This window comes from Phycodurus eques, chromosome 7, assembly GCF_024500275.1.
Source record: "Phycodurus eques isolate BA_2022a chromosome 7, UOR_Pequ_1.1, whole genome shotgun sequence".
In the NCBI taxonomy this organism is placed as follows: domain Eukaryota; kingdom Metazoa; phylum Chordata; class Actinopteri; order Syngnathiformes; family Syngnathidae; genus Phycodurus; species Phycodurus eques.
Window position 1 is genome coordinate 8785664 of NC_084531.1, and position 25445 is coordinate 8811108.

The following is a 25445-nucleotide window of genomic DNA, read 5'->3' on the forward strand; positions in this document are numbered from 1 at the left end:
TTTGTAGGCTTTACATGATCAGGATTTTTGGGACCGATCAGCAGTTTTAAAAAAACGATAACTGATCACCGATCCGATCACAAGATGGAGCAATGTCCATTTACATGACTTGTTCATTTATTGTATATACTTGTGTACTGTATACTGAGTACATATCTTCAAGATGATTCTCAAGCGTCTTAGACTTAAAAACATATTTAAAACAGACATTAAAACATCAATGACCTATAGGGGGCATTCAAGGATTGGCCACTGACATAAATACGCCCAGTGCAGTACAAAGTTATTGTAAATAAAGATTTTAAAAATCCTTGAAAATGTTTGAAAGCTTCACTTTTTATCCAAACTTACCACACACAAACATTGACATGTTTTTAACCATGACTGTATTTATTTTTTTATAATGTATTATTCTAATATACTATTTTACTTGTTACTAATTATTTTCTGGTTGTTCTTTTGGGTTATATTTAAAGTTGGGTTTTGTTAGTTGAATAAATGCAAAGTTTTGAAATCAATGAATAATATTGTTTATTATTGTAATTACACTATCAATCAAAATAACCATTATTTCTTTCTATAATCGCTCAGCCCTACAGTTGAGAATTCTGAGGCACAACATTTACGACTCCTATTTTTTATTTGGTAAATTGTCCTCATTCACTCCTTGTGGTCCAGTGAAGTGTTTTCCCTAAGCACTGAGAACACAGTAAAGCAATTGTTAAAAACAACCATCAACTAACTTTATAGTTTTTATGTGCATTCTACCATGTACAATTTTCTGATGTTGATTTACGGATAATCTTGATACTTTTAAAGCCTGCTGTACCCCTAGTGACGCTGCCGAACCCGACTGAACTGTCGTGTGTTGTGCGGGGTTTGACAACTAATTTCCATAAGTGGGTGACCCATCAGCCACTAGTTTAGTTGCAGTTAAAAATTTGACTGGCCAGTGAGCGGTGTCGCAGCATTTCAGTTGTACTGGCCAATCAAAAATGTCATGTTATCACGTGAGCTTTCACTACCAAAATAAATTATTCTTTTTTTCTTGTATCTCCAAAACCATCACTTTACCAGGGAGCCTCAAAACTATTTGTTGATCCAGTAACATTGGCTTGTCAAAAAGAGCAAGCTATTTTCAACACTTAAGATCTGTCAATAATTTGTAACAATAGCACACGCGAACACACACACGCACACACACGCACACATGGAATCTAAACAATAGTATAGTATAGATTTCCAGCCGATTGTCCATTGAAGCATTTTTTATAGCCTAAATACAACCATACAGTACAAAATGTACTTTTGTCTTCTCTGACGTTGTCGCCATCTTCTTCTTTTGTTGTTTAAATAAGCGGATCCCAGAGGAAGAAAAATACTGCTCGAAATACTCGAAACATTTGAGTACTCTTTGCAGCCCCAGTATTATTGCACACTATATTTTATATATGTAGTATTATTATATATATTAACAATTGTATATACAAACAATGATTTTATATACACATACAAAGAGTAAAAATATGTTTCTCCCTGATGTGAATCGATGAATATCTGGACATTGCTTCAGCTTTATTCCCAACCCGTTCCACAATTTAACCCCACATAGATACAAACCTTTCCTGGTTAAAATTACTAAATCAAAAGGTTTTAATATTCTGAATTGCAAAAATGTATGTGTGTGATCAAAATATCCAACCTTGTGTATGGTTCTAACTGCACGTTTTTGTAATTTGAAGTGGATGTAGAGAACTTTTGATTGTTACCCGAAACCTCTACACAATAGGTTAAGAATGGCAAGACCAGTGTACAATAAAGTATATACGGTGTAGCGCATTGTACTGTTATTGAAAGACCCACAGTGGTCACAGAAATAACTTGTATCTGGCAGCATAAGTAATAAATTAAAAAAGATGGAAAATAATTTGACCATGGGGGCATGTTCAAACAGGGTGTCCTAATTGGCATCACCTGTGTCTTCAAATTTGTTATCAGTCAGTCGGCCTATTTAAAGGGTGATGAGTAATCACTGTACTGTATACCACAATACTTGACCCAGAGGAAGTAAAGGAGAGAGTTGTCTCAGGAGATTAGAAAATTATAGACAAGCACGTTAAACGTAAAGGCTATAAGACCATCTCCAAGCAGCTTGACGTTCCTGTGACTACAGTTGCACATATTCAGACATTTGAGATCCACTGGACTAGAGCGAACGTCCCTGGAAATGGCCGCAGGAGAAAAATTGATGACAAATTGAAGAGACTGACAACAAATTAAAGGTGAACTCCAAGGTCAAGGTACATAAGTGTCAGGTCACACCATCCGACTTTTGTTTGAGCCAAAGTGGACTTTATGGGAGGTGACCAAGGAGGACACCACTGTTGAAAATAAATCATAAAAAAGCGAGACAGAATTTTTCCAAACTGCATGTTGACAAGTCAGAAAGCTTCTGGGAGAATGTTCTATGGACAGACGAGACAAACCTGCAACCTTTTGGCAAGGCACATCAGCTCTACTGTATTTTCACAGACGCAAAAAGGAGGCAAACCACTATCTGTAAAATGAAACATGACAGAGGCTCTGTTAAGTTCTGGGGCTGCGCTGCTGCCTCTGGTACAGGGTGTCTTGAATCAGTGCAGGATACAAAGAAATCTCAAGACGATCAAGTTGCATAGTGGTCACTACAGTGGACAGCTACTAAAAATTAACTCTCTTTAATGCGTTGGTTTCTATGTTGGAACTGCATATCTGCCACGAGAGTGCTCTCTGCTGTCATAGTCCTTTGAGGTCAAGATGGCCGATAAACAGTCAGCCCTGCCGACCACTGCTGGCATATCCCGTCAGTCCTTCTATACTGGAAGAGCCCAGTGGTTAAAGATTTACAGGAACATATAGGGAAGGCTATCTATTTGGAATATTAAATTTTTATGTCCAATATGTAGAAAATAACGATTAACCATGTCTCCAATTAAGTGGACATCATGCAAGTCATATAATTGCTTCACTGTTTCTTGTGACTGTTTTGGTTTAAGTCAGTGTATAATTGTTATATATATGAACTATTCATTTAAAATATAAATTTTGTTTGTGCAGATTAGCTTTAGTTTGAAGTACTATAATAATTATTTTATCTTATTTTGTAGACTTCAAACGCAACAAAGAATAAAGCAGCCTACAGAATAGTCCAAGAAATTCCGTCCAGCTCCGGTGATGATGAGTGTAGTGACAACAGTGATGATGAGTGGCTGCCAGAGTACAACAGAGACATAGGACCTGAGGATGATGGAGATAGAGACAGTCAGGATGCAGAAAGTGAGGATGATGAGGGACAGGATGCAGAGGATGGTCAGCATAATACGGGAGCAGTGGAAGATGGGCAACAGGGCACCTGACCGTACTCAAGCCCGAAAAAATATCTGGAAGGTCCAAGACAATGACTTTGATGGAGACTTGCCTCCTTTTCTAGGAGAGTGGAAACTGAATGTGGAGGGAAGAGGTCCCATAGATTTCTTCAGACATCTGTTTCCAGCAGATTTCATTGATGATATAGTGCACACCACCAACTTGTATGCTCTCCAGAAAGGGAAAGAAAATCTGGCAGTGACAGGAGGAGAAATGCAGATTTTTTTTTTTAGGGATCAATCTGATCATGGGGTACATTAGCTATCCTAGGGCACAAATGTACTGGTCTAGTGAAGATGGCCTTCGTCTTGGAATAATTGCAAATGCCATGTCTGTAAACAGATATGAGCAAATCCTGAGATACCTGCACTTTGTGGATAACTTGACTTACCAGCCAGCGAACATGGATAGTCTCTTCAAAATAAGACCATTGCTAGCACTTCAGGAGACATTCAAGGCAGCAGCAGACCCTGAAGAATTTCAGTCAGTTAATGAGCAGATCATTCCTTTCAAAGGACCATCAATCAATACATAACAAAAAAGCCCGAACCTTGGGGACTGAAAGTGTGGGTGAGGGCAGGAACCACAGGCTATATGAATAGATTCGAAGTGTACCAAGTTTCTGCAAGTAGTGGTCGCATCAGTGGATTGGGAATGGGTGGAGATGTGGTGATGCGTCTTTGTGATGACATAAACCTCCATAAACTTCTTCTGCAGCATTCCACTCACCGAGGCCTTTAAAGACCAAGGCATCTATGGCACAGGTACATGCAGAACAAACAGGCTGAAGGGACCAAATCAGAAACTCAAGAGTGAAAAACAACTGCAAGAAATGGGCAGAGGAGCTTGCTGTGTTGTCAGCAATAATGCAAACATCACTGTCACACGTTGGGTCGACAGTTCAGTCATCCACATGTTCTCGTCCTGTGCTGGCCAGTCCCCTGAAGATGTTGCCAACAGAAGGGTCAAGAAGGAAAAAACGATGATGATGGTGCCTTCTCCCTTCTCCGTGGCCCTTTACAATCAACAAATGGGTGGGGTTGACCTTGCTGACCAATGTCTGGCAATGTACCCCCACAGACGTCGAAACGAGGTGGTACATCTGAGTGTTTTTTCATTTTAATGGATGTTACCATTGTAAATGCCTGGCGCCTCTACCTGTTGTCTGATTTGGAAAAGATGAGACTCCTCTTCTTCAAAGCTTCTGTGGCTCGTGCACTGATAAATAGTGGCGCCCTCCAGCAAAGCAAAAGAGGAAGACCCAGTGGGACCCTACAACCCGTGAAGTGGAGAGCAGTCACCAAAGTAGCCCGTGAGGTCAGGTTTGGCACAGGATATCACTGGCCCCAACTCACCAAGGTGAAAAATGCAAACAGATGCCATGATGCTGCATGCACACAGAAACCAAATACATCTGCATGCGATGCTGTGTGCCACTGTGCCCGGGATGCTTTTCAAACTTTCATACAACCTAGGTGTGATGAACATAGAAGTGTTCAAAGATGCAGAGACTAAAATAGTACTTGTTTTCTTCCAACCTGCTAATATAAGGGCTTTGTAATACTGTCCGGCATCATTATCGAACTGTGGAGTCTCACAATGTTTTTCCTGTTGGGGATGGTTTGACACATTTAGGTGTAAGATTCACAGTTATGAGTCGCATTGGTTTTCTTATTCAGGCCTAAACATTGCACCTATAAAGTGTTTAAATTTCCCAAAAATTGTTGAAATGTTTTTTATTTACAATAGAACGTTAATTCATTTTTACAGTAAGTTCACAATGTTTTATGTTGAGTGCTCTGGCGCATTTAGTCCACTGGACATGGGATATGTCTGTAACATTATGGAAAAATCATAATTTTGGGGAAAAAAGTTTTAAAATGTTTTTTCGTGTCGTGAGGAGAATAAAAACACTACAAAAAAAAACTCGACCAAGGCTTTCATAATTCATGCATCGGAGGGCTGGAGAGAAATGTGCTGTTCAGTATCAGAAAGCTTGGTCTCGGTCGCAGGTCATGGGTCTTGCAATAGGATAATTACCCAAAACACAGAGCTAAAAACATCCAAGAATGGCTCAGGGCAAAACATTGGACTATACTGAAGTACCTATGTGCGCTCGAACATGCCTTCTGGAGAAAGCACCCTTCAAACCTGAGACAACTGGAGCAGTTTGCTCATGATGAGTCGGTCAAAATACCTGCTGAGAGGTGCAGAAGTCTCATAGAAAGTTACAAAAATTGTTTGATTGAAGGTAACGTTTTTGCCCAGGGTTGTTTCATGATATTTTTGACTGCAAGTAAGCGATAGGGTCCATGGAGGGAAAAAACACGGAAATAGCTGAATTCATGTCTTGTTAAATGAATAGTGAACTGTACCTATTCAGGGATTTACTTTATTCAAAAGGACAACGGCAACTGGTGATTAATTGGGGTGATGTGTCTGTTCTGGTGGTGGCTTCTATTTTCGGTCTGGTTGCTTTCAGATTCTGATGATGGTGGGCCTGCCCGCCTGTGGAAAGACCACCTGGGCTATCAAGCACGCAGAGACCAACCCTGAGAAGAAGTTCAACATCCTGGGCACCAATGCAATCATGGATAAGATGAAGGTAGGTGGAATGCGCCAAGCCCAAAACAACAACACGTTTGGATTCCTACATTAGGATGAAAAGTATGGAAAATTTAACATGAGTAAGGAAAAATATTTTGTTTCCAAGACTGTTACCACGGTTCTATTTTATCAAACATAAAATGTCTGGGGGGAAAAAAGAGGGTCTTGAGTAATAAGTAAGTCATGAAGAGATCCTACAAGGCAAAATCAGTTGTCAAAGACTGTAAAGGGACAGTAGGGACCACGCCCTGCCGCGAATAGCGAAAATACACAGAATAATTGACACCTTTCTTCTCCCCACCCGTTCACACAAATGTTTGGAAACATTTTAGCAAACGGCTGCAATATAACAAGTGAAAAATTTAAGGGGGTCTGAATAATTTCTGTACCCACTGTAAATGGAAACGTCTAAGAGGTCAAGAATGAGAATGTGATTGTTGTTACTAGATTACTAGAGATGATGGTGAGGTTACGGGCATGCCTGAAAATCTTGATGTGGCAGTTGAGACTGGGAGAGGGATGTGAATTAGTTTGTTTTCTGATTAATAAAAAAAAATAGACTGATTAATTGATTATTAAAATCTTTAGTTGCAGCAGCACTAGATATTATCGTAGGTCAGTGATTCCCAATCATTGTGACGTGGCACATTAGTGTGCCGTGAGCGCTTTTCAGGTGTGCTGTGGGAAATTATCAAATTCTACTTAATTGCTCAAAACATTTTTTATTTACAATAAATAATAAATCTTTGTTCATCTATTTATGCCAGTGAGGCATATTGACAGAACAAATAAATGCGATAGTGGGAAGTACATGCAGAAATTAATGTATCCACTTTTTGTGACATTTTTATTTGTTGGTGTGCTGTGAGATTTTTCAATTGTAAAATATGCGCCTTGGCTCCATAAAGGTTGGCAATCACTGCCATAGATGATGAAATTCCTAAATTCTTTGCATTTGTATTTTGAGAAAAGTTCTTAAACTGTTTGCGCATGCAGTCATTCACAAAGTGGTGAACCTCGCCTCCCATGATTTAATTTATTTACACATTTGCTCAAATGTAACAAATTAGATTTTTCAATTTACTGAGTGATCCGTTTATTTAAAAATTTTTTACAGAGTAGCCTTGTAATTTTTTACTCACGTTGGCGTGTATGCCACAGATGATGGGCCTGCGGCGCCAGAGGAACTACGCGGGTCGCTGGGACGTTCTGATCCAACAGGCCACACAGTGTCTCAACCGGTTGATTGAAATCGCCGCACGCAAGAGACGCAACTACATCCTGGACCAGGTAGCGTACGAGCATCCACGCACACACTGATCACTCAGCACCGTCAGTCAATTATCACTCTCTCTAATGGACTATCTATTTATTTTTCAGGGGGGCTCTGTGTATTGTAGAAGTAGTAGAAGCAGCATTGAATTCTCACCCTCTTTGTCACTTTGCTTGTCTTGTATTATAAACAAAAGTGGCAGAATATTTATTCCATGATGTCATCCCTCGCTATATGAATTTTTGTACTTGCTATCTCTTGTCATGATACAATACTGTTTGTCTTGTGAACTGCGACAATGTACAAGTAGACCATGACTTTGTAAAGATGTTGAGAAACAAGTAAGCTCTGACTCTGGTGAGTAAGAAAAACACCTTCTGTTGCTAATTTTTAAGAGAGAGCTTTTTCACTTTAAAAGCTGTTTTTTTTTTTAAACTATAAGTGAGATTCGTGGAACTGTTGAGTGTGTGTTTTAATTTATTGACCCCCAAGGTAAGTAGCGACTAACAGCGTTGAGATTTTCAGGTCTTTGGTAGTGAGGCCGAAAAAGGTAGGTGGGGTCAGATGGCGACATTGCCCTGGAGACGTGAGTATACGCAGGTAAGTTGTATGTGTGTTGTTGTGTCAAGTGGGACAAGAGCTCCTTGGAAAACCAGGTAAATCCAGGTAAGTTTCGCGGGGGAGGGGGACCCACTGCACTTGCACCAAGTGAACAGTGCTCATATTTGTTAATGAAAGCTAACTGCGCGATCATTTTACATTATTAATGGTAACTGTGCAATGATATTAGTTGTTTGTTAATGCCAACTGCACTATGTGAATTTACTTTTAATGCTGAGGCAGACATATGATGCAGTTATGGACATAAATTGACGACTGTAACTACAACGATTGCTACGCTGCTGTTTTATGACTACTTAACACTATTGTTTCTCAAATTTTGCCTCATTCAATATTTAGAACAGTTTTAAAATTGTTGTTTGTGTATCGCAGGATGCCTAATTTTCTCTGAAGCGATCCTGTTGTCCATTGTGCAGTTTATGGAACATCGCTTAAAATAAACAAGCATACACAATGTATGCGTCTTTGCTACCTGTTTAGTAAAAAGCCCATAGAATGTGTTTGCAGAATGAGTCAAATGGTGATGTTTATTCATTACATTTTAAGTGTGACAACCTCACGGATCACTGTCCATGTTAATTGTCCATGGACCGCACTTTGGGAACCACAGACTTTCATATTAAATGAACAAGCACTAGTTGGACTGATATTGCTTTGGAACTGTTGCTAGATTCTTTAAATGAAAAAGCACTAGTTGGACTGATATTGCTTTGGAATTGTTGCTAGATTCTTTCCTTTGTCTACACGTGTTTGTCAACGACTATAACGTATTTAGTTTCTAGTGCTTGTTTGTAACCCAAATACAGAACGAGGAGTCAAAGTATTTGTATAAATAACACTTCTAGGCCATAAATATAAAACAATCAAATGAAAAACAAGAACAGCGGTAACTGAGCGTGTTCTGTATGACGACATTCTTATGCCGCTGTTTAAACGTCATATGTTAGGACCGTTGTAAATCGAGGCCCGTTGTAAATTGAGGGCCATATAATATCAAGGTATCAAACACACACCACAATTTTGAAGTTGGTATTATACCTTATACATCATATACTGTTGCACATCAACATCAACACAACACTGCCACAAAATCATGTTCAACTGCTAATTTAATTTGCTAAAAAAAATTGCTTATTGAATTAAGCCCCCTTTGAATTAGGATGGTATGGACGTGATGCCACGGCCAACAGTGCCCAGCTCACGCCGAGCTCCTCGGCCAAGGGCTTTAATAATTAACCAACACTAATAACTGCCGTTACATACATTTTCCCAAAGTGTTTTTCAAAGTTTTAAGACTCATGAGTGATTAAGTACAAAAAAAATATAAACTGACTTGTAACCTTAATACGCGGTCATTAATCTGCACACAAACTTAACTTCGTGGTTTACACCCTTCCTTCTGCGCCGCAGCATTAGAGCTATTGATTTTAAAACAAAACAAAAAAAAGCAGGCATACTCAAATGTGTTTGACCGAGCTTTCTTTCTTGTGGCGACGTTCCATCTTGAGGTGATGTCATGCCTCAAGGCTCCCGCGGAGTGAGAAAGAGGTTGTGTTACGAGACTTCTCAGACAGTTGAAGTGTACATTAGAGTTGAGATTTGCTCTCAAAATATTTGTAACACTTTAGGTTGGTTAAAAAAAAAAAAAAAAAGGTAAAATTTTAACACAACTTGGGGACTGACAAATGGTATCGATTTGTGAAGTTATATGAAACTGACCAAATTTTGTTGAGGTTTCTGCCTGACAGTGACAATATGCAGCAACATGTTGCTGATTTAACTGCTGATGTTCTCCTTTATGAAATTCAGTTTTTGACTTAAGCCATTCTATTCCTTCTGAATCATTTACAGACCATACTTTGAAGTCGATCTTTTTTAACCCTAACCCCTGTCATACTGTTGTTTTTAATGTGTAACCATTTTATGTGGTGACGTCATATGTACACATTTTTTGCATTGACGGCTTGTCATACCTGTAGCTATTGAATATGTTAGTATTCGAGTATCCTACAAAACATTTTGTCGATTAATCAAGTATTATATTTTTACTTGGTTAAAGACCAATTATGAATACACAAGAAAAGATAAGTCATTTTATTTTAAAATTATTGATCAGTTTCTTTTTTTTTTTTAGATAATCTGTTTTTTTTGTTTTTTTTTCTTAAATTCACATTAAGCAAGAAACTGTATTTTCTTGTCTAGAAATATTTTCAGTGAGGCAAGAAAACACTTAAATTTCACTTTAAACGTAGCATTTTTTTCCTACTTGGTATTCTTCGCAATTCTTGTAAGTATATAAAAACAGGCATTAATTAAAAGAAGACATAAGGAGCCTATTATGCAACTTCGTTTGAGAAGCTAGCATTTTAAGATGTGACATAATAATACAGTAGGTTTGTGGCTGTGCATTTATTAGCTTAGACCAGACTCTTTTTACTTTATTTTAGTAGGAAAGTGGTAACAGGGGGTCCTCTGTTTACGACGGATTGCGTTTCTACGGCAGCGATATGGCACATTATTTTACGAAAGTCGCTAACGCAGTAGTAAAGTCAGTTACAGTAAAGAATTATAAACTAGAAGTACAGCGTTAAATGGGCACGGTTTCTTGTATCATGTTACAATATTCTTACGTCGATCCCCAAACTAACACCCCCATCTTATTTAGATTTATTCTCTACTGTTTATAATATTGTAACTTTTTAATGCTAGTGATGCAATACTTGAACAGACAATCTTTGCATCGAAACCCAGATAAGTTATATATATATTTTTAATAGTTCTACAGAACGTCGCGAGTTTAATCCATCTTTTTTCAATTGCGATTTTCCTCATTAGGGCTGCAGGTATCTGGAGCCTATCCTAGCTTGCTTCAGAAGCGGGGTACATCGAGGATTGGTCTCCAACCAAATGCAGGGCACATATACACAAATAACATGAAAACCTAGAGTATTGACAATTTTTAATGTGGGAGCAAGCCAGACCACCCAGTGAAATCTCAAGCAAACTCCACACACAAAGGTCACACCTGAGATTCAAACCTCAGAACTGCGAGACATGTGTTCTAACCACTGTTAGCACTGTCGTGGGAGTTTAAATTGCTGAAGGTACCGGTATCGTCCCCTCATGGTAACAGGCTCATTTTATGTGCACGTTTTCGCCTTTAACCAAAACTGCTTAGCTGACTAACATGACTCCAAATCGACATACATACAGCATTGAAAAATGTGACGAATACCTTTATGGGTTCCCCTCCTTCCCCTTTTTGGTCCATAGTAAATGCCAGGCAGCAGACATAGCAGGTGAGTCATGTGAGCGACGCGGCCTCTAGCAGCCGAGCTAATGCGTAGCCTCATCCCAGCCAAACAAACCTGTCACTTGATGATTGCAGGGTTCCAGCTTCCCATTCCAGCGGAACGCCTTTGCAAGTAAAACATTAACAAACAAGCTTCTACCTCTTTCTTGTCGCCATTGCTAGACAAATGTATATGGATCAGCAAGGAGACGAAAAATGCGTCCTTTTGAGGGTTTTCAACGCAAGGCTATTGTAATTTGTCCCACGGACGAGGATTTTAAAGAGCGAACATTAAAGCAAACCAATGAGCAGGGGAAGGATGTGCCCGATCATGCTGTGTTAGAAATGAAAGGTAGGACTGCTGTGGATACAAGCAACAAAACACCAGATCTACTTTTTGTTTTTTGTTTCTTTCTGTGTAAAAATCAAACTTGGAAGATGCCCCCTTTCTTCATCTCCCTCCTCCAAACCCCCTCTCCCCCCACCCACCACCCACCCCTCCCCCCAAGATATCAGACCTGGACATATGTTTATTTTTTTTTTAAAGTCATGATTATTTTTCTATGTTTCCCCTTTTTACCTCTCCTCATGCACTGCAAACTGAGGTGGTGTCCTCTCATCCCAGTCCACTCCGTTACAGTAATCCCCCACATACTCGCAGTTGACTATTCTTGTATTGACCTATTTCTGTGGAATGTATTCCCAAATATTTGCCCAAAAACTCAATTTCTGAAATGCCTTGTGATGCAATATAGCAGCACCAAAGCCCTATCTAAATTGGAAAGTAATTCAGTAATTGGTCCAAGGAAATATGTTTGTGCTGCATCTCAACTGAGAGCCTAGCTTTGTCGCGGAGGAGCAGTTTAGCACGCATAGCTTTGCTTGAATAAAGCCAGTTTAGCTAAATGCTATCAAACAATATAAAATGCCATACATGTACTAGACGGAAAATATAACACTCACAGGCATACATTTTTTCCATTGTGAAAATTACAATTACTACAGTTTACAGAGTTTGTGTAACGCTTCTTCAGGTATGCTCTGTATTATACTATCCCCAGGTGGCCATGCCGCTCCCAAAAGGACTACAATGTCCATCGAAATTAAGAATTTTTTTTGTATTATTACGTTACATTTAGGGCTGTCACTATATTGACTCTTATTCTAATTGATTATCCTGTAGATACTGCGTCGACTGACAGAGTAATCCCCCCCCAAAAAACCAAATCTTTAAAATCTCTGAGTGTATGATATAAATGCGTTGTGCAGAATGTGAGTTAAAGTGAATGAATTGAAGTATTCTACTGTATTATTATTAATTATGGCTGCACACAAACACGAGACAACAGTATGTTCGAACTAGCGATGGCAGGGTTACAGTATGTTCTAAGTTATAAATAGCGATTGTAGGGTATGTTACATTGGCTATAAAAAAAAAAAAAGAAAAAGTTACCCGAGTACGCCTTGAAGCTCGTTCAACGTGTGTGAATGTTGTCTTTCCCAAGCAGCTGTGTAAAGGCCACCTCCGCGTTTGCAGTAATTGCAACTACTTCATTTTCGTCATTTTTATTTTAAAGTTATTCCAAAAGTTGGACATCCTGTCGACAGCAGTGTATTCCAGCAGTGGTCCCAATTATAGATATGAAGACTAGATAACGCCAGCACCTGGTCGCAGCTCGACTCTCGTGCCTATGTGGCGGCCATGTTGTCGAGCTCATGACGTCGTGTGCTTTTTCAACAAATGTCCATGCGAAAACATGGACAGTAACCAAACATGTTCCCGCAAGGTGCAAATTGGTTCTCTAGGAAATCTGCTTTTAATCATTTTTATTGCTTCGAGGGAAATTTTTTCGCAGCGACCTATTTTTGGGGTTGATTTAGCCAATTTGTTTTCGGAGCCCTAGTTACTTATTACAATTTATTTATTTTCTGTAGGCTGGATTGGATTAATGGCATATCCATTCATTTCAATTGGGAACAATTATTTGAGATGTCTCTTCGGTTTCAAGCGTGGTCACTGAACAAATTAAACTTGTATCTCAAGGTGCCAGTGTGTAGACAACTATAAACAATTTTGGGGGGTGTCAATTGCTTGTGGCCTTTCACTGTTTGTGGCAGGGCCTTGGTCACTTTTAAGGAGATTACTGTATTACATATTGATTTCCATCCACCTTATGGTTGCTCTACTTGGTTTGCAGTGCCTCTTTCCTAGCCCCACCCTCCATCCCTCCCCCGTCCTGTGTCTGCTTCTGCAAATGTTGCCTCCACGGAGGGAATGTTTGCTCCTTGTAACTCAATCTTTCTGCTCTTCCCGCCTCCTCTGCGCAACACTAATTAGTCACCGTTTTGTTTTTGTCTTCTGGTGGTGTGGCTGCTCTGGTCCTCACTACGTCCCCATCCCCTTCTTATCTCCCCCTTTCTTCCTCTTAATTCCTTGCTCGGCATCCCCAACCAAAGCCAACTTCACCCTGCCGGAGGCGTGCGACTTCCTGGAGGCGGTCACCTATGTCGAGCTGCAGCGCGACGACGCCGACAAGCTGCTGAAGCAGTACAATGATGAAGGGCGCAAGGCAGGCCCGCCGCCCGACAAGCGCTTCGACAACCGGCAGGGCGGATTCCGCGGCCGCGGCAACTTCCCACGCTACGATAGCCGCGACGCGCCCCGTGGCGGTGGAGGGGGCGGTTACCAGAACCGCAGTGGAGACGCCGGAGGATACAGAGGCAAGTTCCCCTTAAAAACTTCTTTAGGCCATTTTTTGTGGATTGAACAGGTTTTGATTACAAACCATTTTTTTCCGATTTCCCCGGGTCAAACTCTTGCAATCATAGAACCTCTACCTGTACAGGCAGTGTTTTAAGTAACTTTTTAACATTTTAATGATTAAAAGTATAATAAAGCTAATATAAAGTATGGCTGTACAATTAATCTACTTTATCAATATTCAAATTAAAATGAATATCAAGGCACCCTGGATAAGTTTCGAGAGTTTACTCGATTTTATCAATGTTAGAGTTAAAATTATATCTAGGCGCCCTGGATAAGAGAGAGTTTACAGGGTTCCAACGCAAATATGGAAATGTATGCAATTTGATTTAATCAATTTCCAGGTGTGCAAAAGTATGGAAAAAGGAAACTATTGTTTGGAAAAATATAAGTTTCCAAGACTGTTACAACAGCTCTATTCTCTAAAACAAAAAATTATGATTTATACAAATTATTAACTATATATAGATCGTTATTTTTTTGGAAAGGTGCTTGGAAGTACAGCTACAATAGGGGCTTTCCCACTGCAGGAACTTCCCTAGCTCCCCTGGTAGCTTGAGTTCCCCCTGTGTCCCCACTGAAACAAAAATACAAGGGTACGGAAGGTTCCCTGTGGATTATTTCGTTTCTCCTGGCGGATAGGATCTTCTGAGAGCTACCAGGAACTCTTTCAAGGTGCGTGCTGTGCTGATGAACGCTGATTGGTTGACAGACTTCTGTAGGCATTTACTTTTTCCATTCACAGAGCCGCCGTTATGCAGGGTTACGCAAGGTTTGAAACGAGGAATAAAATACATTGAAAAGAAAAACGAATCACCAATCGAGCGTGGCCTTGGCGGGCCTCGCTAAGCCACGGCAAGGCCCGCCGCTGGTCCAAGCCCAAGCGGGCCTGTGCGTCTTCCGGGGCTGAGGGGCGTGAGGCTTCCGAACACAGACCTTTTTTTTTTTTTTCATGAAAACCCATTTACAGATACCAATTACTTCCCACTGCTGTATTTAAAAACTGACTTAGAGCTGTCGTATTTTTTTAATCATTTATTGAACCTTATCCAGGTAAGTTTGTTTTTATTTTTTATATTTTTTTTATTTTATTCCCCCACATGTTCGAAAGGATGGACCTTTTCATCTTGCCTTGACCCTATGACGTTTTCCACAAAGTTTAAGGAAAGGTGGTATAACAGTTACGGGAGGCCTACCATTAGTTACGGGAGGCCTACCATTATTACCATAATTTTCTCTTTTCCCAGGGAAATTGAAATTGTCATCCATCATCATAGTGACAACAAAAGGCATTCTATTCTATCTTGCATGCCACACAATTGCTTGACGTTTTCCAGAACATTTCATTCAAACTCCAAAATGTACCACTTAAATTGACTTGGAACAAAAATCATTAAATGACATGAGACGTCACTGTGGTTCCCTTGCTGGTAGGATCACAAAAATACATACACAAAAAAGCCAAACACAGGTGTGGAGTGACTTGAGATGATTATTATTATATTGATATTGTAATCTTCTTTTGTCAGGCTACAATCGCGGAGGATATGGTCAGAACCGCTGGGGGGGCAACAATAACAGTGGCAGCAGCTACCGTGACGGTGGCTCCGACTCCCGCTCGGGATACCGCAGCCAGTCGTCGGGAAGCAGCTACAACCGGCCAGCTCCTTACAACAAGGGGGGCTACAACCAGGTAATGGAATGTTAGTTATATTGAACCCGCGCCTATTCCTGATTTCGCTATTCACAAAGCTTACTTTTTTGACTGTTTCGGCTTATTTTTGGGCTCTCTCTGAAATGCCCTAAAATGTCGAAGCCATGCATAATAGGAAAGTATTCATTGGTGACAAAGAAGTACGTCACATTTATACATCTGGATTTTAAGGTATTTGTATGTCAGGGAGGAGGTAAGTTTATCTGAGGTTGTTAGCATAGGTTACGGCGGGTAGAGCCCAGGCCATTTTTCGCGTATTACCGATTAATCGACATCGGTCGATCTGTAGCAGATTTATTAACTTTTTTGGTTCGTGGAGATTCTGTCGCTCTGCTCCTTTGTGTCTGTGCTGCACTCTGCCCGAGTGTGCAGCACCACCTCTCCGCCACTTACACTCGGCTGCAGCAGAGGAGAGGACGAAGACGAGAAACTGCATTTTTATTTTTATTTTTTTAACTCCATGGTAAGCAGTGATTTTGTCAAACAATGTAACACTATACTTTTGTGCCCCACGACAATAATGTCCACATGTAAACACGCTGTTAGTGCATGTCAAGGAACGCATTCTAGTTTGTAGATTGCGATGTAGGTTTATTTTTGTAATTTTGTTTGTCGGCAACTTTTTTTGTCCCCCTTTTTAATGTTTGCTTAAGCTTTTACTTTGAGCCGTTTGCAAATACTAAGTGGCTGCAGATGGAACTTTTCAGTGGCAGTGGCGCTTTGAAATAGGTGTCACCTGATGTATGACATATGAGCCGTCGTTCACCCGATTTAGTTTTTTGCTTTGACTTGTGAGCGCAGACTTGAGATACCAATGCTGTATGGTTGCAGTGACTCAACTCACTTCACAGGAAGCAGCGAGTTGTTTTTTTGTTTCCTTTCAGGGCTCTCAGTGCCATGAGGCACAGGCCGCAATTGCGGTTTCCGTAATCTGTAGTTTTTACGGGAGCAGGTGATTGGCCTACTCCCCAACCCCAGCACCTGGTATTCCTAGGTGGTCTCCCGTCCAAGTACTAGCCAGGACCAACCCTGCTTCCGAGATCGGGCATTCTCAGGGCAGAAGCAGCAGTTTGGAAGATAAAATTCTTAGAGGCTACACACCGGTTATTGAGGGGGAAAAAAATCAACTGAAATTATTTTAGCAAATGGCCGCAATATAACAAAGAGTGAAAAATTTACTTTGCATATCCAGTTTTTTTCCTCTGCCAAGTGGCTATTAAAATAGTCCAGCAAACCAATGATGGCAGTATCGTTATTGCTTGACAATTTCTAGTTTTTATGGGTTGAGAATGCAACATACATGCACACTTTTCAAGATAAAATATTTAAGCCGTTTATTTTAAATGGTAATGTTGTAAGGTGAGTTTGAAATTACAAGAGTTTGGTAATCATAGTATAGGGGTAGATTTAGGGTTTAAACTATCAATATAGGCATTTATAAACATTTGGAGGGGGGTGGGTGAATTTTTATCAGCTCACTTAACATGCTTGTGCTTCCACACCCCCCCCACACCCTCCTCCTTGCAGGGCTACGGCCAAAGCTACAACCAGGGCGGCTACAACCAGGGCGGTTACAACCAGAACTACTACGGGAACTACAGTCAATACCCGGGCTATAGCCAGAGCTACAGCCAGCCGGCCGCCCCTGCCCAGGCGTACGGCCACCACCAGGCCCCCACTCAGCAGCATCAGGCCCCTCCGCAGCAGCATCAGCACCCCCCTCAGCAGCAGCAGCAGCAGCAGCAGCAGAGCTACAACCAGCAGTATCAGCAGGTAGTGTGCGAGCATTTGCGTTTACATGCATTTTAACCTTACAGGTGAACCAAGTATTTTACCATTTTATTGAATAAACATTCCTTTACAACATGCAGTATATATTGTGTATATACAAAAGGTGCTCTGTCCTGAGTTAACACATCTAGATGTAAATACCATGGTTGCTGTCGGCTGTAAAAATAAATAAACTATATATATATATATATATATATATATATATATATATATATATTATATATATATATATATATATATATATATATATATATATATAATATATATATATATATATATATATATTATATATATATATATATATAATATATATATAATATATATAATATATATATAATATATATATATATATATATAATATATATATAATATATATATATATATATAATATATATATAATATATATATATATATATATTATATATATAATATATATATATATATATAATAATAACATAGTTTTATATATATAATTTTTTTTTAAATGTCCGCTCAACCAAACTACAGAACGCTGTAGGAGTTCCGCTTACACACGTGTGCATCCAACCACAAATCTAACAGTAGACCACAATAATCCAGTGGTTTTGGGCCGATAAGCACCGAGGCGCTGTAACTGCTACGTCAGCGTAGTGGACTTTCGGTGGGCTCAGTGACTATAGTGTTATGTGCCTTGGCTCAATCAAGGTTGGGGGGGAAATTACTCATTGTTTTAAAGGTGTTGTTACATCTAAAAATGTGCACAAATCCAAACGTTTGCAGTACTGCTCTGTTTGACTGGTCCCAGGAGCTAAATACATTGCACTGCGTTTCTATTGAGTTGTGTGTTTATGCTAGTGTCATGTTGAGCATGTTTTTGTGTGCGTGCGCCCTTCACAGTATGCTCAGCAGTGGCAGCAGTACTACCAGAACCAGAGCCAGTGGAACCAGTATTACAGCCAGTACGGCGGCTACCCTGGACAGGGCAGCCAAGGCTCATCTTCCGGCTCCCAGTAGCTCCCCACCCCACCCGCTCTTCCTGTGTGCTGACCCCCTCCTAATTCCTCACCGTTTTTTTTCTTTTTTTTTTCTTTTCTAAATCAATCTTATGTTAAAGCGGTTGCGTGGTGATAGATGCTAGCAAGCCCCGTGCTAACCCTTGCTTTGTGTGGATAAGAGGAAAGGCTCTTTGTAGCCTTATACAATGTAGACGTGGAGGGAGTGAACAAAAGCATGCTTTTTACTTTGCATTTTCTTTTTCAGTCATGCATAACAAAACCGCCGTTTTAGACGCTGTTGTATTCAAGTGTTGACACTTTGAGTAGAGGCATTTTGATTTTTTTTTTTTTTATCCTATTGTCATTGCTGTAGTTTAAATCCCATTTTGTCTCCAAAATGATTTTCTACCAGTGTGAAAAAGCTGATCATTGTCTTGTCTTTATACAATAAAAGCAGTTGTTCACACTTAGATGCAACTTGTCAACTTTTCTATGCAGTAATCCCTTGCTATATCATGCTTTTGCTTATTGCAAATGTTTTGTTTTTTTTACTTTTTACAGTTAGTCACTTGAACATATCATACAGTTAGCTTTATTGGCTATATGATTTTAATGTGGTAGCAATGACTTACAGTCTATTGGGCTCCTAAACTTACTGAGTAATCGCCACTCATACATTTAAGTCACCAAATTGCTCGAGGATACATAGATGATTAGCAAGCCACTGTTTAAAACACAAGCCACAGTTCTATTAAATAAATCTACAAATACCAACCTTTGCCCCACAAATGGCTAAGACACAATTGCATACACTCATAACTAACAATATCGACAGGAACAGATGCAATAGACTTTAGTTTGATTTTCTACAACTACAGTATTGTAGTTACAAAACATAAACACAATGAATTATAGTCTCCCATAATGCTTTGAGCTAATTACAATGCCAGGACTGTCAGTATGAGGAACGGGGCCAATGCTTAAGGCAGGAAATAAACCGTTACACCATGTCTGCCTAGGATGTTCATGTCGTTCAGGAAGTGCACACCTGCTTTCAACTGGCTTGTTCTTGTGTAGCGTGTGTGGATGGTGACAAGTGGACAAATAAAATACTTGCCCCTCTGAAGAATCATATCTTGGCGTTGAGTTAAATATAATTCTCAATCTATCCATCCATTTTCTTCCGCTCGTCAGAGGTCAGGTCACGGGGGCAGCAGCTTTAGCAGGGAAACCTAGACTTCCCTCTCCCCAGCCACTTCATCCAGCTCTTCCAGGGGGACCACAAGGTGTTCACAGACCAGCCGGGAGACAGTGTCACCACCATGTCCTGGGTTGTCCCCAGGGTCTCCTCCCTGTGGGCATGCCCGGACCACCACCAGGGAGGCGTCCAGGAGGCATCCTAATCAGATGCCCGAGCCACCTCATCTGGCTCTAGATGTGGAGGAGCAGCAGCTCTACTTTGAGCCCCTCCTGGATGACTGAGCTTCTCACCCTATCTCTAAGGGAAAGCCCTGGCACCCTCCTTAGCAAACTAATTTCAACCGCTTGTATCCGGGATCTTGTTCTTTCGGTCACGACCCACAGCTCGTGACCATAGGTGAGGGTAGGAACGTAGATCGACCGGTAAATTGAGAGCTTTGTTTTTCGGCTTAGTTCCTTCACCACAGCGGACTGATAGAAAGTCTGCATCACTGCAGACGCTGCACTGATCTACCTACTGATCTCATGTTTCATTCTTCCCTCACTCGTGAACTAGACCCCAAGATACTTGACCTCCTCCACTTGGGGCAGGATCTCATCCCCGACCTGGAGAAGGCACGCCAACCTTTTTCGACTGGAGACCGTTGCCTTAGATTTGGAGGTGCTGATTTTCATCCCAGCCGCTTCTCTGCTGCGAACCGCTGCAGTGAGAGTTGGAGATCACGGCTTGATGAAGCCAACATAACCACATCATCTGCAAAATGCAGAGATGCAATACTGAGGCCACCAAACCGGACCCCCTCTACGCCTTGGCTGCGCCTAGAAATTCTGTCCATGAAGGTTATGAACAGAATCAGTGACAAAGGGCAGCCTCGGCGGAGTCCAACTCTCACCGGAAACGAGTCTGATTTACTGTCGGCAATGCGAATCAAACTCTGACACCGGTCGTACAGGGACCGAACAGCCCGTATCAGGGGGTTCGGCACCCCATACTCCCGAAGAACCCCCTCACAGGACTCCCTGAGGGACACGGTCGAACGCCTTCTCCAAGTCTACAAAACACATGTAGATGTTGGGCAAACTCACGTCCTGCCAAGGGTGTAGAGCTGGTCCACTGTTCCACGGCCAGGACGAAAACCACACTGCTCCTCCTGAATCTGAGATTAGACTTCCAGACGCACCCTCCTCTCCAGCACCCCTGAATAGACCTTACCAGGGAAGCAGAAGAGTGTGATCCCCCTGTAGTTGGAACACACCCTCAGGTCCCCCTTCTTAAAAAGGTAGACCACCATCACCCCAGTCTGCCAATCCAGAGGCACACTCCATGATATCCACGTGATGTTGCAGAGGCGTGTCATCCTGGACAGCCCCATAACATCCAGAGCCTTTAGGCCCCCATCCACCCCCGGAGCCTTGCCACCAAGGAGCTTTTTATCCACCTCGCTGACCTCAACCCCAGAGATAAGAGAGCCCGCCTCAGAGATCCGAGACTGCTTCCTCATGGGAAGGCGTGTCGGTGGAATTGAGGAGGTCTTCGAAGTATTCTCTCCACTGACTCACAATGTTCTGAGGTCACCAGTGCCCCATCCCCATTATACACGGTCCTGACGATGCACTGCTTCCCCCTCCTGAGACACCAGACTGTGGACCACAATTTCCTCAAAAGGTGTCCGGAAGTCGTCACCGAACTCCTCCCATGCCTGGGTTTTTACCTCAGTGACCAACAAAGCTCCATTCTGCTTGGCCATCCGGTGCCCATCAGCTGCCTCAGGAGTCCCACAGGCCAAAAAGGGCCGATAGGACTCCTACTTCAGCTTGACAGCATCCCTCACTGCTGGTGTCCACCAAGGGGTTCGGGGGCTGCTGCCACGAGAGGCACTGACAACCTTACGGGCACAGCTCCTTTCGGCTACCTCAGCAATGGATGGGCGGAACATGGTCCACTCTGACTCAATGTCCCACATCTCCCCTGGAACGTCAGCAAAGTTCTGTCGGAGTTGAAACTCCTTCTGACGGGAGTCTGCCAGACGTTCCCAGCAGGACCCTCACAATACAGTTGGGCCTGCCAGGTCGGACTGTCCTCTTCCCCCACCATTGGAGCCAACTCACCACCAGGTGGTGATCAGTTGACAGCTCCGCCCCTCTCTTCACCCGAGTGTCCAAGACATGTGGCCGCAAGTCCGATGACACGACCACAAAGTCGATCATCGAAGTGCGGCCAAGTGCACATATGGACGCTTGAACATGGCGTTCGTTATAGACAATCCATGATGAGCACAGAAGTCCAATAACAGAACACCGCTCAGGTTCTGTTCGGTGGGGGGGGGGTGGTTCCTCCCAATCACCCCCTTCCAGGTCTCACTGCCATTGCCCATTTGAGCACTGATGTCCCCCAGCAGAACGATGGCGTCTCCAGCGAGATCGCTTGGGGGGAGGGGAGGATGTAGCATCTGCGATAAACAAGGGTTTACTGTACATTTGACTTCTTTTAGCCACTTTTTACTTTATATTACATACATATAAATGTATTTTCTATAACACTTGTCCTCATTCGGGTTGCAGCTGAGCTGGAGCCTATCCCAGCTGACTTTGGGTGAGAAGCAGGCTGCAACCAGGTGAGCAGCCCGCCATCGTTGACTCACTTTATTCCCTGGACTGGTTGCCAGCCAATCACATAATACCTATAAACCACTCACACAAGTTCCTCTTCAATAAACCAAACATCCATGGTTTTGAAATCTGGAGAAAACATTCAAGCTGAGATTTGAATCCAGAACCTTTTGACTGCGAGGCAGATGTACTAAGCAGTAGTACACTTGGCTGCCATTACAAAAACATTTTATTGTGGTTTGTTTGTCCTAATTTTTGACACGTAAAAGTCACTTTTGAAGTTCTAAATGGGTATTTCAGAAGACAAGTCAACTGTGAGGAATTCCTGATGAATTTAATGGAAGAAAGTCCTGGAAACTGGTGGCTGACGACAGCAGCATTCCCGGCGCATCTCTCGACCAATTAAAGGGGACATATTATGGTAACATGAATTTTTAAATGCCTTTTATACAAATAGGTTTTTAAGAGCCTTCCCACTCAAATGTGAAATCAAACAACCAAGTAAATCTGTCTATTTTAGAAAATCTGTGTGTGAGCCCTTCTGAATTTTAACAAATTCAGTTAATTTCTCTAACAGTGACCCGCACATCAAGTCTCAATAAAACCCACAAAGGCGGGTATGCTTAACTTTACAGTTGGGTTCACTGATAGCTGGTCAAACATCAACTCAGCTTAATGTGACTGAGGAAGTTTGTATGATTTCAGGCTTGCTTAACCCAAGTACAACCCCAATTCCAATGAAGTTGGGACGTTGTGTTAAACATAAATAAAAACAGAATACAATGATTTGCAAATCACATTCAACCTATATTTAATTGAATGCACAACAAAGACAAGATAATTAATTTTCAAACTGATAAACTTTGTTTTTAGCAAATAATCATTAACTTAGAATATTATGGCAGCAACACTTTCCAAAAAAGCTGGGACAGATAGCAAAAAAGACTGAGAAAGTTGAGGAATACTCATCAAACACCTGTTTGGAACATCCCACAGGTGAACAGGGTAATTGGGAACAGGTGGGTGCCATGATTGGGTAGAAAAGGAGCTTCCCAGAATTGCTCAGTCATTCACAAGCAAAGATGGGGTGAGGTTCACCTCTTTGTGAACAAGTGTGCGAGAAAATAGTCAAACAGTTTTAAGGACAACGTTCCTCAACATACAATTGCAAGGAATTTAGGGATTTCATCATCTACGGTCCATAATATCATCAAAAGGTTCCGAGAAGCTGGATAAATCACTGCATATAAGCGGCAAGGCCGAACACCAACATTAAATGCCCGTGACCTTCGATCCCTCAGGCGGCACTGCATCAAAAACCGACATCAATGAGTAAAGGATATCACCACATGGGCTCAGGAACACTTCAGAAAACCAATGTCAGTAAATACAGTTAGGTGCTACATCCGTAAGTGCAACTTGAAACTACTATGCAAAGCAAAAGCCATTCATCAACAACACCCAGAAACGCCGCCGGCTTCTCTGGGCCCAAGCTCATCTAAGATGGACTGATGCAAAGTGGAAAAGTGTTTTGTGCTCCGACGAGTCCGCATTTCAAATTGTTTTTGGAAATTGTGGACGTCGTGTCCTCCGAGTCAAAGAGGAAATGAACCATCCGGACTGTTATGGACGCAAAGTTCAAAAGCCAGCATCTGTGATGGTATGGGGCTGTGTTAGTGCCAAAGGCATGGGTAACTTACACATCTGTGAAGGCACAATTAATGCTGAAAGGTACATACAGGTTTTGGAGAAACATATGCTGCCATCCAAGCAACGTCTTTTTCACGGCTTATTTCAGCAAGACAATGCCAAACCACATTCTGCACGTGTTACAACAGCGTGGATTTGTAGTAAAAGAGTCCCGGAACAAGACTGGCCTGCCTGCAGTGCAGACCTGTCTCCCGTTGAAAATGTGTGGCGCATTATGAAGCGTAAAATACGACAACGGAGACCCCGGACTGTTGAACAGCTGAAGCTGTACATCAAGCAAGAATGGGAAAGAATTCACTTACAAAGCTTCAACAATTAGTGTCCTCAGTTCCCAAACGTTTATTGAATGTTGTTAAAAGAAAAGGTGATGTAACACAGTGGTAAACCTGACCCTGTCCCAGCTTTTTTGGAACGTGTTGCAGCCATAAAATTCAAAGTTAATGATTATTTGTTAAAAACAACAAAGTTTATCAGCTTGAACATTAAATATCGTGTCTTTGTAGTGTATTAAATTAAATATAGGTTGAACATGATTTGCAAATCATTGTATTCTGTTTTTATTTATGTTTAACACAAAGTCCCAACTTCATTGGAATTGGGGTTGTAGACATTCAGTAGGGACTCGATTAATGTAATTTTTGCCACAGTACCGTGAGACTTTCTTGAAACTAAAAGGTTCAGACTTGAAACTTCACACTAAACAAAAATATAAATCCAACACTTTTGTTGTTCTTTTATACAAAAGGCCTATTTGTATTTAAGACAGCATGATTATTGCACAGTTGCGCCTTTGACCCCAATAAAAGGACACTCATTCAGCGTAAGACTGCACATTTGCAACAAGCATCCTGTCGTCTAATCAGCATCTTGATATGCCATACCTGTGAAGTGGATGGATTATCTCAGCAAAGGAGAATTCCTCACTAACACCGATTTAGACAGATTTGTGAACAATATTTGAGAAAGAGAACAATTTTGTCTAAATAGAAAAAGTCACAACGTGTTAAGTTGAGCTGATGAAAATGGGTTCATATTTTTGTATAGCTTCCTCTACTTCTGTGCGCCACATCCACGGAACCGCACACCAATTGACAAAGTGTAATTTGGCGGCTCGGTGATGAAGTGCTGCCTCCACTAGGGAAAATGCAATCCATGCTTTTACTGTCTTTGTGGGGGGGCTTGTGTTCTCCCCTAGTTCTCATCGTAATGAAATCCCTACTCGCCATTGGCTTGGCAGTATATGGGGCGGGATGCGGGCTGGCTTCAGACAGAACCATCCCCTCAAAACAGGCTAATTATGTGTAGTACTAGTGTGCTATAATTCTCGATCCTTGGGGTATTTTCACCCAAATGTCACAGAAACGTTATGAAGACACCAAGGAACTGTTTTAAATTGTGTGTTTGTGGGAGGGAAGGGGGGGGGGGCATACATCTCCTTTAATAGACTGACCTTTTCTTGTGGTAGCTGCCACATTTAAAAAAAA

The 25445-nt window shown here is 41.4% G+C and overlaps 1 protein-coding gene across 1 annotated transcript in view; it reads left to right on the forward strand.

Moving 5' to 3' along the window:
- Positions 1-18921, forward strand: part of LOC133404744 (heterogeneous nuclear ribonucleoprotein U-like protein 1) — a 64414-nt gene extending 45493 nt beyond the window's left edge. The window contains 7 exon segments of the mRNA XM_061680944.1: positions 5888-6010; positions 7174-7302; positions 11382-11550; positions 13656-13919; positions 15492-15655; positions 17204-17449; positions 18344-18921. Coding sequence (XP_061536928.1) covers positions 5888-6010; positions 7174-7302; positions 11382-11550; positions 13656-13919; positions 15492-15655; positions 17204-17449; positions 18344-18460 — 1212 coding nt within the window. The 3' untranslated portion in view covers positions 18461-18921.
- Positions 18922-25445: the final 6524 nt, after the last annotated feature.